This window comes from Lepidochelys olivacea, assembly GCF_965140295.1.
Source record: "Lepidochelys olivacea isolate rLepOli2 genome assembly, chromosome: 2".
In the NCBI taxonomy this organism is placed as follows: domain Eukaryota; kingdom Metazoa; phylum Chordata; order Testudines; family Cheloniidae; genus Lepidochelys; species Lepidochelys olivacea.
This window is the reverse complement of record NC_140412.1, coordinates 235,129,023-235,145,717: the sequence shown is the minus strand read 5'-3', so window position 1 is coordinate 235,145,717 and position 16,695 is coordinate 235,129,023. Positions and strand designations below refer to the sequence as shown.

Genomic DNA, 16,695 nt, shown 5'->3' with positions numbered 1-16,695 from the left:
TATTCACTGTAAAAAAGCTGAAATGGTAAATAAACCACTGGAACATCATAAGGTTGAATAACTATTTTACAAATAAATGGAAAAGTGTATCTTTCTCTTGTAATAGCTACTAACTAAAGTATAGTAAATGAAAGTTTGCTTTTCATAGAAATGTAGGACTGGAAGGGACCTCGATCAGTTATCTAGTGCAGTCCCTACACAGAGGCTGGACAATACATTGTACAATTGCCCCATCTTGTGGTATAAGTAATGCAGACACAAGTGCTTAAAATATATCTTAAAAAGGAAAAGGTGCATAATAATCTGGATGACAAAATCTAAGAATGATTTTTTTTTCCGGACAAACACACAATAGCAACAAAAGAATTGAGAAATCTTCTGTTTGACTCTTTTAACCAAATTATGTACAAATACTTTAATATTTTATACTGTAATTGGTTTACTGATATTATACATAACTTTAACTGTGATATGTTTACAAAAATAATTATAACTAATTCTAAAAGTGCTGTTTGCTTATTTTTCAAGGGTATATTAGAATACACCCTGATACATAAGTGTGAGAAATACAGATTCCTGCCCCTGGATATATAAAAGACTATATTCTTCCACACTTACAATTGCTGAAATCAGTGGGACTACTCAGACTAGATTTTTTGAAACAAATTGATTTATTAAACAGTAATAAGTCACCAGAACCAGATGGTATTCATCCAAGTGTTCTGGAGAAACTCAAATATGAAACTGCAAAAATACTAACTGTGGTATGTAACCTATCACTTAAATCAACTTCTGTACCAGATGACTGGAGGATAGCTAATCTGGTGACACCGATTTTTTTAAATAGGCTCCACAGGTGATCTTGAAAATTAGGGGTCAGTAGGACTAACTTCAGTACCAGGCAAATTGATTGAAACTGATAATTCTGTTCTTTACTGTAGACACATAGATGAACATGATGTTTTGAGTCAACATGTCTTTTGTAAAGGGAAATCATGTCTCACCAATCAACTAAAATTCTTTGAGGAGATAAATGTGGACAAGGGTGATGCAGTGGATATAATATACTTGGACTTTCAGAAAGCCTTTGACAAGGTCCCTCATCAAAGACTCTTACGCAAAGTAAGCAATCATGGGTTAAGAGGGAAGGTCCTCTCCTGGATCAATAACTGCTGAAAAGACAAGAAACAAAGGGTAAAAAGAAATGGTCCGTTTTCAGAATGGAGAATGGTAAATAGTGGTGTACCTCAGGGATCTGTACTGTGACCAGGCTGTTCAACATATTCATAAATGATCTGGAAAAAGGGGTAAACAGTGAGGTGTCAACATTTGCAGTTGACACAAAATTACCCGAGATAGTTAACTCCAAAACAGACTGTGAAGAGTTACAAAGGGATCTCATAAAACTGGGTGACTGGGCAACAAAATGGCAGATGAAATTCATTGTTGCTAAATGCAAAGTAATGCACATTGGAAAACATTCCAGCTATACATACAAAACGAGGAGGTATAATTTAGTTGTCACCACTGAAGAAAAACATCTCGGAATCATTGTGGCTAGTTCTCTGAAAACATATGCTCAATGTGCAGCGGCAGTCAGAAAAGCTAACAGAATGTTAGTAGCCATTAGGAAAGGAATAGATAATAAGACAGTAAATATCATAATGCCACTATATAAATCCATTGTATACCCATGCCTTGAATGCAGTGTGTAGTTCTTGTCACTCCATTTAAAATAAGATATATTAGAAATGGGAAAAAAAATACAGAGAAGGGTAACAACAATGATTAAGAGTATGAAACAGCATCTGTGTGAGGGGAGATTTAAAAGACTGGGACTTTTCATCTTGGAAAGAGAAGACTAAGGGAGGATATGATAGAGGTCTATAAAATCATGAATGATGTAGAGAAAGTCATCCTGTGGACCTCATTGCCAGGGCATGTTGTGAAGTCCAAAAGTGTAACTGGGTTCAAAAAATAATTAGATAAGTTCAACGATGCTAGGTCCGTCAATGGCTATTAGCCAAGATGGTCAGGGATGCAACCCCATTCTCTCACTGTGCTAAGTCTCTATTTGTCAGAAGCTGGGAGTAGATGATGGGATGTATCACTAATAAGTTGCCCTGTTCTGTTCATATCCTCTGACACATCTGGCGTTGGCTGTTGTTGGAAAATGGGATACTGGGTTGATGGACCTTTGGTCTGACCTAGTATGGCCGTTCTTATGTCTAAGGTACTATTCAGCATGAAGTAAGGTAGAATCTGGCCCTAAATTCGTCATATTTCAAAATAATATATTCATATTTACCTAGTTTTCTATTGGAAATTTAATAAAAGTTCATACCTTTAGCAACTGTGTATTTTTGCATTAATTAAAACTAAATAAAAAACAGTTTTGATATTTAAAAATTATTATTGGGTAAATTGTAGATTGAAAGTAACAAATCAGTAATTTTATATATAAAGTGAGAGAGTTTAAAACCTTATGATTGCCAACCACTTTCTAGCCCTTTTTTGCTTACATCCTTGAGTCCAAGTCCCTTTGGTTTAAGCAAGCCAAAACTACTGCTGTGGACAGATGGTAGAGAGAACACTACCACAAAACCTGCCACTCAAAGTGTAACAGATGACTGTAGCTACAGAAAACTGTCCCTTTGTTCATTTTGCTAATGAGTGTCCTCATTGCAGCATGAGACTGAATAGTTAATTATTTGCAGTTCTTGTTTATAACAGATGGTGGAGCTAGAGCTAAAGGTTATCCCTGCAAAGCACAAACCATAAATTGATCTGTGAATAAAATAAGCCTGCTATGTTTTCCTGAATTGATGCATTAAAACAGTAAGAGATAAAAAGACTATATTTTGATTTTAAAACATCGCTTAAAAATTTTACAGTTTGATTCACATGACTAAGTCAAACATTTCTAGTTTCATTTATGATGATGGTGATCCTCATGCTTTCAGCTGTTGATGCTCAAATTCTGCCTGGGCAAAGGAACTCATGCCTAAGCCTATTAAGTTCTGAAACAGTTATTTAAAAGGTCTTTTGAATTTGTAAGTTTGTTCTGTAATGGTTTAGAGTTGAACAATGTTAGAGGATAATGATAAATAATCACTCAAATATTTTATTGGCTGTTTTATTAACAACCCCTCTGCAGCTTGTTAGAGACTTCCTATAGGATTTCCAAGTTTCTGGAAAGAGTTCTTGTAAAAATTAATCCTAGCCTAGTAACTAACTAATAAGAATAACTAAAAAGCTGTTTTGTTAGTTTGAAAATCTTAACATAAAAACTTAACATAATTTCATTAACTAATATTTGACCTTTCTGGAAATTGCTACTTCTTAGTTAGCAAAAAAGGGGAGCTACAAACTAATTTTGAGGTTGAATTTTTGAAACACTATGGAATTTTATCCACCTGATGCCCAGTAAAATCATTGAGAGTCCTGTGGCCAGAACTCTATGTAACACTTTGAAGGTTTATTCCCAAAAGTTTGAGTGAGCACAAGGGACTGAGAGGTGGTTATTTTGTTTTGTTTTGTTTTTTGAGAAAAACATTCGAAATAGTTGTGCAGGAGAGAAAGTTTGCCATAAATATATTTTGCTTCTGAGTTCAGGTTTACATGTTTTCTTAAAAACTCAGAATTTTACTTCCCAAGTTCTAGGTACCAGATTCTTACTTTTTATCATTAAGTAACCTGGACAAGGAGGCCCTACTTTCACATGCTTATTTTTGCCATGTGAAACAAATATCTTAAATTTTATTTAGTAAGCAAAGTAATTAATAACCTGTTCTTTGTTTTTAATATTTTTAAGGCTTTCAGAATTCAGTCTGATAGCCTGGTATTACTCTAAAGTTTTGTTCCAGCTTCCGAAAGCTTTTCTGTAATTTTAAAAGAAATATGTGGCAGTAAAATCTGGACAGCCATAAGACAATATATTCAAATGTTTTCAATAGCTTTGAAACAGACAAGAAAAAAAGAGTAGCTGTCCCAATAAGCTTCAGTTGCATAAGAAGTCTTTTCCATAATGGATGTGGCAAGATTTAAACAAAGGACACGCATAATAAAAATGTAAATGAGTTTGCTTTACTAAAACTATAACTTTAAAGTCTTTTGTTGTATGTTATCCTGGAACCTTCTTACAAGGTAATCACTGTTTGCATAGAGATTTAAACCATAGTCTTCAATAGCATTAAACCCCTGCACGGTCTATGTGTGACAGGCATGCAAAGCCATGTTAATGTTCAGAATATGAATTGCCTCTGGGTGGCTCCGACACCAAGTAGAAAACCAACTGTGTTGGTATCAGAAGGCCTGATGGACTCCATGCGGCTCCCAGCCTGCAAACTTCACCACTTTGACATGTGATGTGCTCCTCATGACACTGGCAGCACTGTCACTGAGAAATGGCACAAAGGCAACAAGCCCCCCTCCTTAGCCATGCACTTTGCAACCCCCTGGTGTTGCCTGTCCGCAATCTCTCCTGCCTGCCTAGTTACCAACGGCACTTCATAAACACAGAGGGAAGTGTGGGTGGATAGGCCCCAGCTGCCTTCCTGGACACAGCCTCCATAATAAATTGACCTGAATGATGAGGGCACACAAACAGTATGATATGCATTATTCCTGTCAATAAAATGTCCCCATGTGTTATGGCTTTGTATATAATGTACTGCAGTCTTTCTTCCAGCAAGATCCTATTTAGTCTCTTGACATTTTTGTGTTCAGATTCTAACTGTGTAATAGAATTCAGAAAAGTATATGATAGCTGTGTTGTATAATTATTATATTTGTGCAGCATATTTAAATCCTTGATTCTTTACTTAGAAATACAAGGGTTCTCAATCTTTCAGATTATTTTTGGCAGCGATGATGACAATGAAAAAAAAATACTCAAAAAAGAAAATGAGGATTTCAGAGGAGAGGTTTCTAAACTACTTGATAGGATTTCACATCTTGAAGAATCTCTGAAACGCAGTGAAAAAGAAAATAATAAATTAGGTAAAATTTTCATGTGATGTTAGGTCAAGTTGACATTTAAATAGAGTATGAATTAAATGTTAAAACCAAAATGCAAATCTAGTATGGTCCAAAAATGTGGTAAGTTATTCTTGGACTTTCTATCAGCTTATTTTGTGCTTTTTAATTATTCTAAACTTTTTTGAATATGTCTATTTACTTTTTTACTCATGATAAAAGAATATTTGTTTATATGGAAGTTGAGACTTCTTATGTTGGTTAACAGAGTTGCTGGAGTTCATAAAATATAACACTGTTATTTTGTAGTCTACAAAATTACTAAAATCTGAGAAAAGTGTTATGTAAATATTTATGTTTGTAAATGATGAAATATATTGTTAGTTTTAATTTAGTTGCCTTAAGAGGAGGAGGTAAAATGGACACCGTATATAGAATAGGTTTCTGTGCTTATACATATGTATTAACATACACTTTCTGGGAAAAATATGAATGATATGTTTGTGTAGAAGTCCACAAAAATGAATTTATTTTTCAAGTTATCAACACTGTTTTCAGTACAGTTACTTTACAACATTTTTTTAAAAAAATTCATTTTGTCTTATTCTGTAATTGAGAGTATGTGTGTATATATATAAACACACATACACACCATTCAGGTTATAAGAACAATTAATAAGTTCATTCCTTACTTTCAAGTTACCGCTAGTATATTGTCAGTGTTAGAAAGCCCTTATGGAAAGCTAAAAATCTATGGCATTAGAACAGAATTTGTGTGGAAAATCTGGCTTCTGACTTTTTTGTACATCCAAATAGATTAGAAATAGTAGTACCTTTTATAGCAGAAAGATGAATTTGACATAAACAGGATTCTTTATTGCTGTTTATCATCTGATTTAATGGCGCCTCTCATCTTTTCATAGTTTTGTTTGGGCAATAAAGAACCACCTGCTAAAGCACTTTGTATTGGCTGTGACTAACAGCAAGGATGTCCAGAACTAGTATTAATGAAAAGCTGTGGGCACTCAGCCACACTTGGCTCTTGAACTTACTTCTTAATCTCTATCTGACCAGCCGGCTGAACAGCAGGAAGAAGGCTATGAATGTCAAGGGCAGTTGTGAAGGTCAGAGTTCTGCTAGGACTTTCATCCACTGTGCATTCCACTAGGCTTAGACTGACCTGAAGCATACAATATAAATTCATTGATGTAGGCTTGTAATTTCATGCTCTACCTTTCTCCCTATTTGTTTTCAGATAAGGAGGTTCGAGGTATGCAATTAAAAATGGAAAAAGATGAGAAGACTGTTCAAAAGGTACTGTACTGTTTTGACAGTGATGGACGTCTCTCTAAGCAGAAAAGCAGCAGGCTTGGGTTATTCGCAAAGTGTATTCCAAATAATATGAGAAAGCTGAAAAATAGTCAATATCATTTCAATTGTTTCAGGTTTTGTTTTATGTTTGTATAACTCAGTGATGAGTACAAATGAGCTGGTATTCCTGCCTATGCAGAAGGTGGTGGTTCAGGTTGTCGTCCTTCTGTCATGTCAGCATTATTTTTGCTGTATTTTGACACTTTTAAATTAGACACTTGCTCACTTCTGAACCTCAGCAAACTGTGTTGGAGTTGGGTGGAGTACTTTCATTAAAAAGAAGGGCACACGTATATTTTTAGAGGAAGAGTAACAAGGATCAAATATGGAAATATCTCTAAATTCTGGGCAAGAAAAGTCTTATTCTTGATAACCTGTAGTTTGCTGTGTATTTTCTGTATTTCTGGATAATGTTATTAGTTTGTCTTCAATATTATTTATGTGCTATCAGTACAAGGCAGTAGTTGAACAAGACATAGTAAATACAAATTAATGCTTCTTGGCATAGGGAAGTTCTAAAAAAGCAAAAACACCTCCTTGAGAGTTGGGAAGACATTGAGATCTAGTTAGATAACATGCCTAGATATCATGCCAAGTGGTTTTCTTTTCTACAGTGCATTATTCCCTTTCTAAAAATGAAAGAGAAATCAAAGAACTTCTTCTCACTGTAGAAAGTGGACTCTTTCCATGAAACATTTTTCAATGTGTTCTATATCCCTTTTTTAAGAACTTCAGTTTAGCACGGTCTTACTCTTTTCATTAAGGTATTTTCATCTTTGTGGTGAAATCTCTGGGAAGTAATGACCCTTTAAATGCTAAAAAATCTTCATATTAACAAGTTGTTTTCACTGCCCAGGGAGAGGAAGAATTCTGTTTTGTTGAGGCACAGGAATGAAAGTCAGGAGATCTGGGTTCTATTCCCACCTCTTCCATAGACTTTCCTTGCAAACTTAAAGATGTCACTTCTCACACCTTGCTTTCCCCTCTGTTAAATGGGGATAATACCAACCTATCTCAGAGGGGTATTGGAAGGCTAAATTTTTTAATGTTTGTAAACCTTTGAGATCCTTTTGATGAACCCTAAAATTAGAAATGGAAGCTACAGATGAATCCTAAGATTAGATATGGAAAACTCCTATTGGTCCATCCAGTACATCTACCAGCCAGGGGTGGATTGTTCCCTACAGTACATTTTCGAGTGTATTATTTAGATTGTTGAACTGCCCAAAGGCTCCAACAAGATTGGGGTCCCATTGTGCTAGGTTCGATACAAATTATATATAGATGAAACAATCCCTGCGCCAAAGAGTTTACAGCCTACAGTTTGTCTAGTTTAATTTGCAAATCCTAATCCATGGGATTTCTGACGCTTCTTTGGAGATTGTTCCACAGCCTAATGCATCTCACTGTCGGGAAGTTTTTTCACTGGGCAATCCGCTGAAAATTGTTTTTGGCTTGATATCTAGAATTTTTGCACTCGGATAACTTTAAAATTGGGTTAATTTTTTAAAATTTATACATGCACGGATTTAGTCCTCAATGACAATAGGTGTCTGACATGCCCCCATTAAAAAGGCTAAGTAAACAGGTTATGTATACTGAAGATGACTTCAAGGGTCAAAGAAAAAAGAACATCTTTGCCCTCCCCAGAAAGCCACCAAGCAGCAGTTGAACTACTCCAAAACTGCCACTGCATCGTGACTGCATCAGCCCTTGTGAATGCTCTCCAAACACCCCCGTTAGAGGTGTGTGGTTTGATGTTGGATCAGTGTAATCCTCATTCTGAATACTTCCCTCCATGGGAGGGGCTCCCTATACCCATTCTTTATGCTTTGCAGGTTGTACAGATTTTCTAGTCAGACTCCCTCCACCTAAGCAATGGAGCATCATTAGTTTGACTGTGTTCAGAACTTCATGCAGTTCTTATTTGGGCCAAAGGATTTGTATCAGAAAGCTGTTTTTCAGAGTGCCCTTCATTTTAACCTGCAGCTCTTTAGAGATCTGATCTTGTGTATTTTGTATGCACGTTCAGGGTGTGTTCAACACAAAATGAAAGTGTGAATGTTTGGTGTGTGAATTGCACATTGTGCATGTGGCATTCCGAGTGCACTGTCAGGTTTGTTTCTAGGTATCAAGGTATGTGCCAAGATGCCTGTCTGTCTATCATTCATTAGGTTATATATATGCTGTATTTTCTTTGGTAAACTATATTTAGAAAGGATTTTGGAAGAATTCTACTTGCCTATAATCTAAAATGCAATATTACTTTTTATGCTTTTATTTTTAGTTAATCGAAGCTCAAGAAAAAATAAAGATGGAACTTGAAAAGGAGAGGTCATTAAATCAAAGTATGGTAAGATTCTTATGCTTAAATTATTTTTATGAGCTTCCATGTGTTTCAAACTTCATAAAAATGGTTGTTTTCATATATATATATATATATATATAAATTCTTTATTTTATTTAAATATTCAGTTTGTTCTAAGTATCATATGCAGCTTATATGTACTGTTTGATTTTTTTTTTTAGAAAAATGATTTTAAAGAGGTTTTTGGATAATCAGTTCAGCAGAAGCCTAAATTTTACTCTATTAATGGAAGAAACATACATATAAAATGATTTTTAAAGATTTTTTTAAAAAGAACTTAAATATTGTTTGGCACAGAAGAACTTGGAAAACATTTAACATTATGTGGAAAGGTTTGCTGCTACTGATTACAAAATGTCATAGACAATGATAGAGGGAGCCCTATCTTAAATATTTTTGTATTCTGTATTAGTCTCATAAGAATACTGCCTTTTATTTTCTTTTTACGTGTTTCAAGAACTTTCCAGATGGCTGATTGTTTATTTTATCATTTGACCTTTTTTCTAACTTGGTCTCACAGTGGTTTTCATACTGGTCACCACTAGTATGTCTTTGTTACAGTATACTGACTGGGCTTATTATAATAAAAAATAAAACACAGCTTGACTTGCAATATAAATGTGCTAGAAAAGAATATGATACTGTTTAGAAGAGAAAAGGTTGTGAATAGAAAATCAGTACCACTTCAGTTACTTAAACATTTGCTTTTTTTCAGCTTGTCAAACTTTGTGCCAAGTCATCGCTGCTTTTACTTACTTTGTTTTGTTAATCTTAGCACAGTGTGTGTTGGGCTATCTTGACATAGGGCCAAATCCTGCAAGTCCTTACTCAGTCTTTGACTTCAATGGGACTTTTGCCTGAGTAAGTACTGCCGGATTGAGTCTTTAGAAATGGATGAAAAACAGAATTTCAAGATTATAAAGGAAGCCTTCTTTGAAACCAGTTTTTAAAGGCTGAAAAGTAAGAATAAGTTGATCTATAGACCTCTTTTTTTAACAAACACATTAGTCTTGAGAACACATTTTACATTTTTTTCTTTTAACCTGAAAAATATGATTTTCTTGGAGTCAGGGATTCTGAGTGCACACAATTAATATTTTTAAACTTGGTTGCCTAAAGTTCAGACCCGAAATTCATGTATAGGCTTTGGCCTTTCAAAAGGATCTGTGTTATCATAAGCATCTGTCTGCAGGGCTGTCATTAGCCATATGCAGCATACACGGCTGCATAGGGCACCTGAAAATTTGGGGCATCCCTGCATCTTAGTGTCCACCATCCTTAGTGTCTTCCTATCCCTGTTCTGACCCTTCCTGCAGGCTCCCACCACAGCTGGCTGCTGCAGCCTGGTGAGTCTTCTTCTGGAGGGGATCTAGTACTTAAAAGTGAAAAAGCCCTCCAGCCTGATAGGCCTATTAGCTCAACATTGAAACTGTTAAAGAGCCATTCAAGTGGTAATGAAGCCATTTAACAGGCATTTGCCAACCCCCCAGGTATATACTCAGTTTCTGAATTTACTGACAAAAACAGTTGTGCATTACTGTAATATTTACTCAGAACATGTTCGTCTACAGGACCTTAGTTTAAAATTTGCTTCAAAAATATTTCATTAGTGTGTTACTGAAGATTATAAAATCACATCTCTAAAAATCCTTGCATACATTTTTTTGATGAATAATCTGAGTATTCGCAAAAAGAAAAGGAGTACTTGTGGCACCTTAGAGACTAACCAATTTATTTGAGCATAAGCTTTCATGAGCTGCAGCCTATACAACTTATCCTGAAGGATGACCCAACACTCTCACAAATCTTGGGAGACAGGCCAGTCCTTGCTTACAGACAGCCCCCCAACCTGAAGCAAATACTCACCAACAACCACATACCACACAACAGAACCACTAACCCAGGAACCTAGCCTTGCAACAAAGCCCGTTGCCAACTGTGCCCACATATCTATTCAGGGGACACCATCACAGGGCCTAATAACATCAGCCACACTATCAGAGGCTCGTTCACCTGCACATCCACCAATGTGATATATGCCATCATGTGCCAGCAATGCCCCTCTGCCATGTACATTGGTCAAACTGGACAGTCTCTGCGTAAAAGAATAAATGGACACAAATCAGATGTCAAGAATTAAAACATTCATAAACCAGTTGGAGAACACTTCAATCTCTCTGGTCACGCGATTACAGACATGAAAGTTGCGATATTACAACAAAAAAACTTCAAAATCAGACTCCAGCGAGAGACTGTTGAATTGGAATTCATTTGCAAATTGGATACAATTAACTTAGGCTTGAATAGAGACTGGGAGTGGCTAAGTCATTATGCAAGGTAACCTATTTCCCCTTGTTTTTTCCTACCTCCCCGTTCCCCCCAGACGTTCTTGTTAAACCCTGGATTTGTGCTGGAAATGGCCCACGTTGATTATCATACACATTGTAAGGAGAGTGATCACTTTAGATAAGCTATTACCAGCAGGAGAGTGGGGTGGGGGGAGAGAAAACCTTTTGTAGCGGTAAACACCCATTTTTTCATGCTTTGTGTGTATAAAAAGATCTTCTATACTTTCCACAGTATGCATCCGATGAAGTGAGCTGTAGCTCACGAAAGCTTATGCTCAAATAAATTGGTTAGTCTCTAAGGTGCCACAAGTCCTCCTTTTCTTTTTGTGAATACAGACTAACATGGCTGTTACTCTGAAACCTGAATATTCATCTTTAGCCTTAAATGCTTGGATCTTCAGACATATAGTTTTTTAAATAAATCCTTCAAAAGACCACCCTAATCTAAAATACACATGTGAGCTCAGGCTGCCATCGGGTATAGGGGCAGCAGTTTAATAATACTGCATTGGGCCCCATCAATCCTAAGGACAGCCCTGTCTGTCTGTGCAAAAAGAACAGGAGGACTTGTGGCACCTTAAAGACTAACAAATTTATTTGAACATAAGCTTTCGTGAGCTAGTACTTGTGGCACCTTAGAGACTAACCAATTTATTTGAGCATAAGCTTTCGTGAGCTACAAAAGCTTATGCTCAAATAAATTGGTTAGTCTCTAAGGTGCCACAAGTCCTCCTTTTCTTTTTGTGAATATAGACTAACATGGCTGCTACTCTGAAATCTGTCTGTGCAGATTTCCTAGTTGGCTTTGAAAATCTCAACCACTGGGTTTGCACAGGTTTCACCAAGGACATAATCTGAAGGCATTGGAGTTGAATAGGTATAATTAAGGTCTTATTTGTCCCCATTGAACCTTTATCACTGAAGATGATGTGTGAGATGGAAAGAATCCAGAATGACCTTCAGATCCCAGGTTGAAGACTGCTGGGCTGGCAGCTAGAAAAGACATTTTTACTTGTAAACTGAGCTCATTAGATACAGAAATCACTGAGATACAATAAACGTGCAGTCACGTAATGTCACTTTTACTGAGACACTCCTCAGAACAGAACCACACTAAAGGATTGTCTGCATTAGCTCTCTATTCTTTTATAGTAGCGTGTGTTTCAAAGGCTGAGCCTCTTTTTTCAATTTACTGTTACCTAAGACAAGGCACAGCAAAAGTGGAGGTGATCATTCAAATTCATTGTAAGTTCTTCTAACATAAAAAACTATTCATTAAAATGCATATAAAAAAACAGAAGACCCTGCAACATGAATGGAAATACTGCACATACATATTTAGGGCCATATTATGCCTTTAGGATACACCCCGATATAGGGGCAGTGTAGAATTATTTCAGTGCAGGCAAGGAGATAGTATACTTCCTAGAGCTCTCTAGCTTGCATCTGCTGTGAGCTTTCCCTTAAGAGGGTGCAGCATGTGCCTCCCTCCAACTGGCCAGCTCTGCTAGCTGAGGTCAGATGTGGGGAGGCAAAGCCCCACCTCTTCTCTTCCCTCTCTCCATCCTTCAGAACCAAATAAAGATTGCAGTTACAGCTAGTCCCTGCACAGAGGTGCAAAAGGGGTGAGGAGAAAAGCTCCTTGAGCTTCCTCCCTTCCATCCCTATATGCAAACCGGACATAATACGGCCCTAACTGTATGTATATAGAGAGGGCAGAAGAGGAAAATCTTGAAAACATATTCAGGAAAACAAGCTTTAAAGTGAATTCTCTTTTTAATACCAATAAATGCTGGTCCTTAACCAAGTGTACTTCTAGAATAGTACTACTCCAAACGTACTCCGCTCACCCGGAAACGCTTCTTTGGGTGTCTTCTTGGAGAAATTACAAAAACTAAGGCTCACCCTGCCTTTTTGCAGATGTATTAGTATAAGGATGCAAAAGAAATCAGTATATGAGCCTCCAGGCTTTTCTGTTAATCTCAGCCTCTTTCTTTACTCTTCTTCCACTCCCCATTGAGTTATAGACCATCTGGTACCAAACTCATGGAATGTACCTCTGTTTGGCTAGGTGCAAAGTTCTGAACTCAGGTCCTTTAGTAGGGTGACCAGATAGAAAGTGTGAAAAATTGGGACAGAAGGTGGGGGGGTAATAGGTGCCTATATAAGAAAAAGCCCCAAATATCGGGATTGTCCTTATAAAATCAGGACGTCTGGTCACCCTATTGTTTAGTAAAGATAGTAAAGATACAGAGAATAGATACCTGGTTGCCTCTGAGATGTGGTAAAGGAATCCTGGCAAGTCTTGAGCACCTGTGGAACCCTCTAATATTATTAACATACATAGCTTTTTAGCCATATTTTTTCACAGTATATTACCCAACAAAACAACATTAAATGTATAGGAGACTGTGAAGGAGTGCACTATCCCTTTAAGGGGCAGGCTGCAGCTGATGCAAGGACAGCCTGGGGTGTAATGTAGAAGAACCAGCTCTCTGAGTCAGGTTAGTTTAGACTCCTTGAGTCAGAGAGAAACCACCAGCCATTACAGCTTGCATGGTTTCTACTCCCTTCTCTCCTGCTCAGCTTCAGCTTCCTGTTTAAACAGCCCTACCCTAGGGTGGGGCAGGGTCTGCTTGGAGTGATGTCCCTGTGGGTGCTTCACTCCAGGTGATGGTGCGTCCCTGCGCCATTGATCGGAGATCTTTGGTAGCAATGCCTGGTCGGGACGCACGCATTCAGCTGCTGACTTGCGGTGTTGTTAGGGTCTGCCTGAGCATGCGCGACCCTCCCCCAGTTCCTACTCAACCATCCTTGGCTGAAGACAGGACTTGGGGCAGTGCTCATCTCTTCGCTGATTACTGTAGGAAATAAGTAGAGAACAATAGAAATAGTTAGGTAGACATTTCCCAGTTCTCCCTTTCCTTTAGCATAGTTCGTTAGTTTAAAAAAAAATTTTTTTTACTCAAGTTAGTTTCTCGTTGAGACGTCCCTGGCTGCTTATATTTTCATGATGCCGGGGTCTCCAGGCTTTAAGAAATGTGGCTCCTGCAAGGAGTCTGTGCTGCGGTCTGATGGGCACTCACTCTGCGTCAAATGCCTTGGCGAGACACAAGTCCCTGCGAAGTGTCTCCATTGTACCAACTTAAAAACTAGAGCTCACTGTGACAGAGACTTGCGGCTACAAAGGCTTCTCATGGAGAAAGCTCTGCAGCCACCTATGGAGAAGGGCAGTAAACCCTCTCCCTCGCACTCCCCTGCCAAGTCAGAACCGACCGGGAGTACGGCTTCACCCTCTCACGCAGGGCTGGTGCAATCACTAGATGAACTAGGCAGTCGCCTAGGGTGCCAAGTGGTTGGGGGCGGCCAAAAGCGCGCTCTGGGGAGGCAGTGGAGCGGAGGTGAGGTGGGGCAGAGGGGCAAGGGGAGGGGCGCCTGCAGCAAGTAATGGGGGGGGCTGGGCGCACAGGGGAACCGCTCCCCGTCCCAGCTCACCTCTGCTCTGCCTCCTCCTCTGAGTGCACCGCCCCACTCTGCTTCTCTCCCTCCCAGGCTTGCGTGCCAAACAGCTGATTGGTGCTGCAAGCCTGGGAGGCGGGAGAAGCGGCGGCGTGCTTGGGGAGGAGGCAGAGCAGAGGTGAGCTGGGGGGAGAGTTGCCGCACGACTCCCCAGGCCGAGGAGAGAGGGAGCTGCGGGGAGCTGCCGCAGGGGGGACGCCTCAGGGCGAAGGGGAGCTGCCACGGGGCGGGGGGAGTTTCAGAGTGGGGGGGGCAAGGAGCTGCCACGGGGGGGCGCCTCACGGCGGGGGGGGGTGCAAGGAGGAAGTTTTGCCTAGGGTGCAAAACATCCTTGCACTGGCCCTGCTCTCACGCAAAGAGGCAGGAAGCCCTAATGTCTCCTCTCAGAGACACTCAAAAGGATAAAGGATCTTCCGCAATGCCTTTACCCTTGGTGCTGACAGCACTGAGAGCAGGCACCTCTGACCAGCGCAGCACTCACGCAGGGTGCAAAGCCAAGGACCGCAGCGGGAAGCTCTCCTCAGCACCGGCCCCGCCAACAACGATGATGGACCCTGTGCCAGCAGGGAGTTCCACCCCGGTGTCAACAAGAACATTGGCACCGAGCTTGCCCGCCATCCCTGGAGCAGATTTGGAACCCCTTTTGGGCTCTTACAAACATTCCGCGGCTCCTACTAAAGCAGGGGTGGGCAAACTTTTTGGCCCGAGGGCCACATTGGTGTTGTGAAACTCTATGGAGGGCTGGGTAGGGAAGGCTGTGCCTCCCCAAATGGCCTGGCCCCCTCCACCTATCTTCCCCCTCCCACTTCCCACCCCCTGACTGCCCCCCTCTGAACCCCTGACCCATCCAACACCCCGCTGCTCCTTGTCCCCTGACCACCCCCTCCCAAGACCCCCCGACCCTAACCGCCCCCCTGGGACCCCACTCCCTATCCAACCCCCCTTGCTGCCTGTCCCCTGACTGCCCTGACCCTTATCCACACCCCCGACCCCTGACTGACCCCCTGGGACTCCCATGTCTATCCAACCCCCCCATTCCCTGTCCCCTGACTGCCCCCCAGAACCCCCTGCCCCTTATCCAGCCCCTGCATTCTCACCAGCCCCCTTACCATGCCGCTCAGAGCAGCCGGAGCTCGCAGCCCCACTATCTGGCCGGAGCCAGCCATACCGCCCGCGCAGTCTTGCAGGAGCAGCAGGCCAGAGCGCTGGTGGCGCACTGAGGCTGTGGGGGATGGGGAACAATGGGGGAGGGGCCGGGGGCTAGCCTTCCCAGCCGGGAGCTCAGGGGCCGGGCAGGACAGTCCCGTGGGCTGGATGTGGCCCACGGGCCATAGTTTGTCCATCTCTGTACTAAAGCCAAGCAAAAATCACTCCGGGCTGCCGCTCACACTCCATGCACTGCAGCACACTAGCTTAGGGAGCAGCAACAATTTTTGCACCAGGAGGATATCTCCGTGGCCCCTGAGCTTGACTCTCCATTCCTAGACACGGAGTGCTCACTGTTTGAACAGCAGCTCTCACCACCTGACCTGGCTACTTTCACTGCCTGTGAGAACGACATACAACGGCAGGCAGAGTTCTCCCCGCCTGATTCTCCCCCTCCACTGGAGCCATACATATCTCAAGACACGGCACATCATAAGAACCAGCCTCAGTTTCTTTACTTTGTTCCCCAGTGGGTGGGACCCCAGTTTTCCTACCCAGTACCCTGGCCTCAGTGGTACCCACAGTCGGCTCCTGCCACAGCTCCTCCTTGCACCCCTTCTGCCAGATCGCAAGCTCGTCCTGCACCTATATCCCCAGCTCTGATATCTAGAGCTCCTGAACCCCCCTTTAAGAGGTGGGCTATGAACCCTTCCTGGATTTACCGGCTCCTGCCTCACAATCAGCCGTGGAGGATGCCCTCCTACCTCCATCTCCACAAAACGTGGACGACTTTAAGCAATTCCAGGAACTTTTCAAGAGGGTGGCACTCAGCCAGGACATCCCTTTGGAGGAAGTCCAGGAGACATAACACAGACTCCTCAAACTCCTCCAACCCTCTGCAACCTCAAAGATTTCACTACCCATAAACGAAGCCCTTCTAGAACCAGCTGATACTCTCTGGCAGAC

General features: G+C 40.8%; 1 protein-coding gene across 5 annotated transcripts in view; it reads left to right on the top strand.

Annotated features, from left to right (window-relative positions):
* The window catches only part of LOC311516207 (uncharacterized protein C10orf67 homolog, mitochondrial), a 145,450-nt gene that overhangs the window by 45,076 nt on the left and 83,679 nt on the right, over positions 1–16,695 (top strand). For all 5 annotated transcript variants that reach the window (XM_084620036.1, XM_084620035.1, XM_084620033.1 and 2 more), the window contains 3 exons: positions 4,854–5,001; positions 6,233–6,291; positions 8,636–8,701. In XM_084620036.1, the coding sequence (XP_084476162.1) occupies positions 4,854–5,001; positions 6,233–6,291; positions 8,636–8,701 (273 nt within the window). The remainder of the gene's footprint in view (positions 1–4,853; positions 5,002–6,232; positions 6,292–8,635; positions 8,702–16,695) is intronic.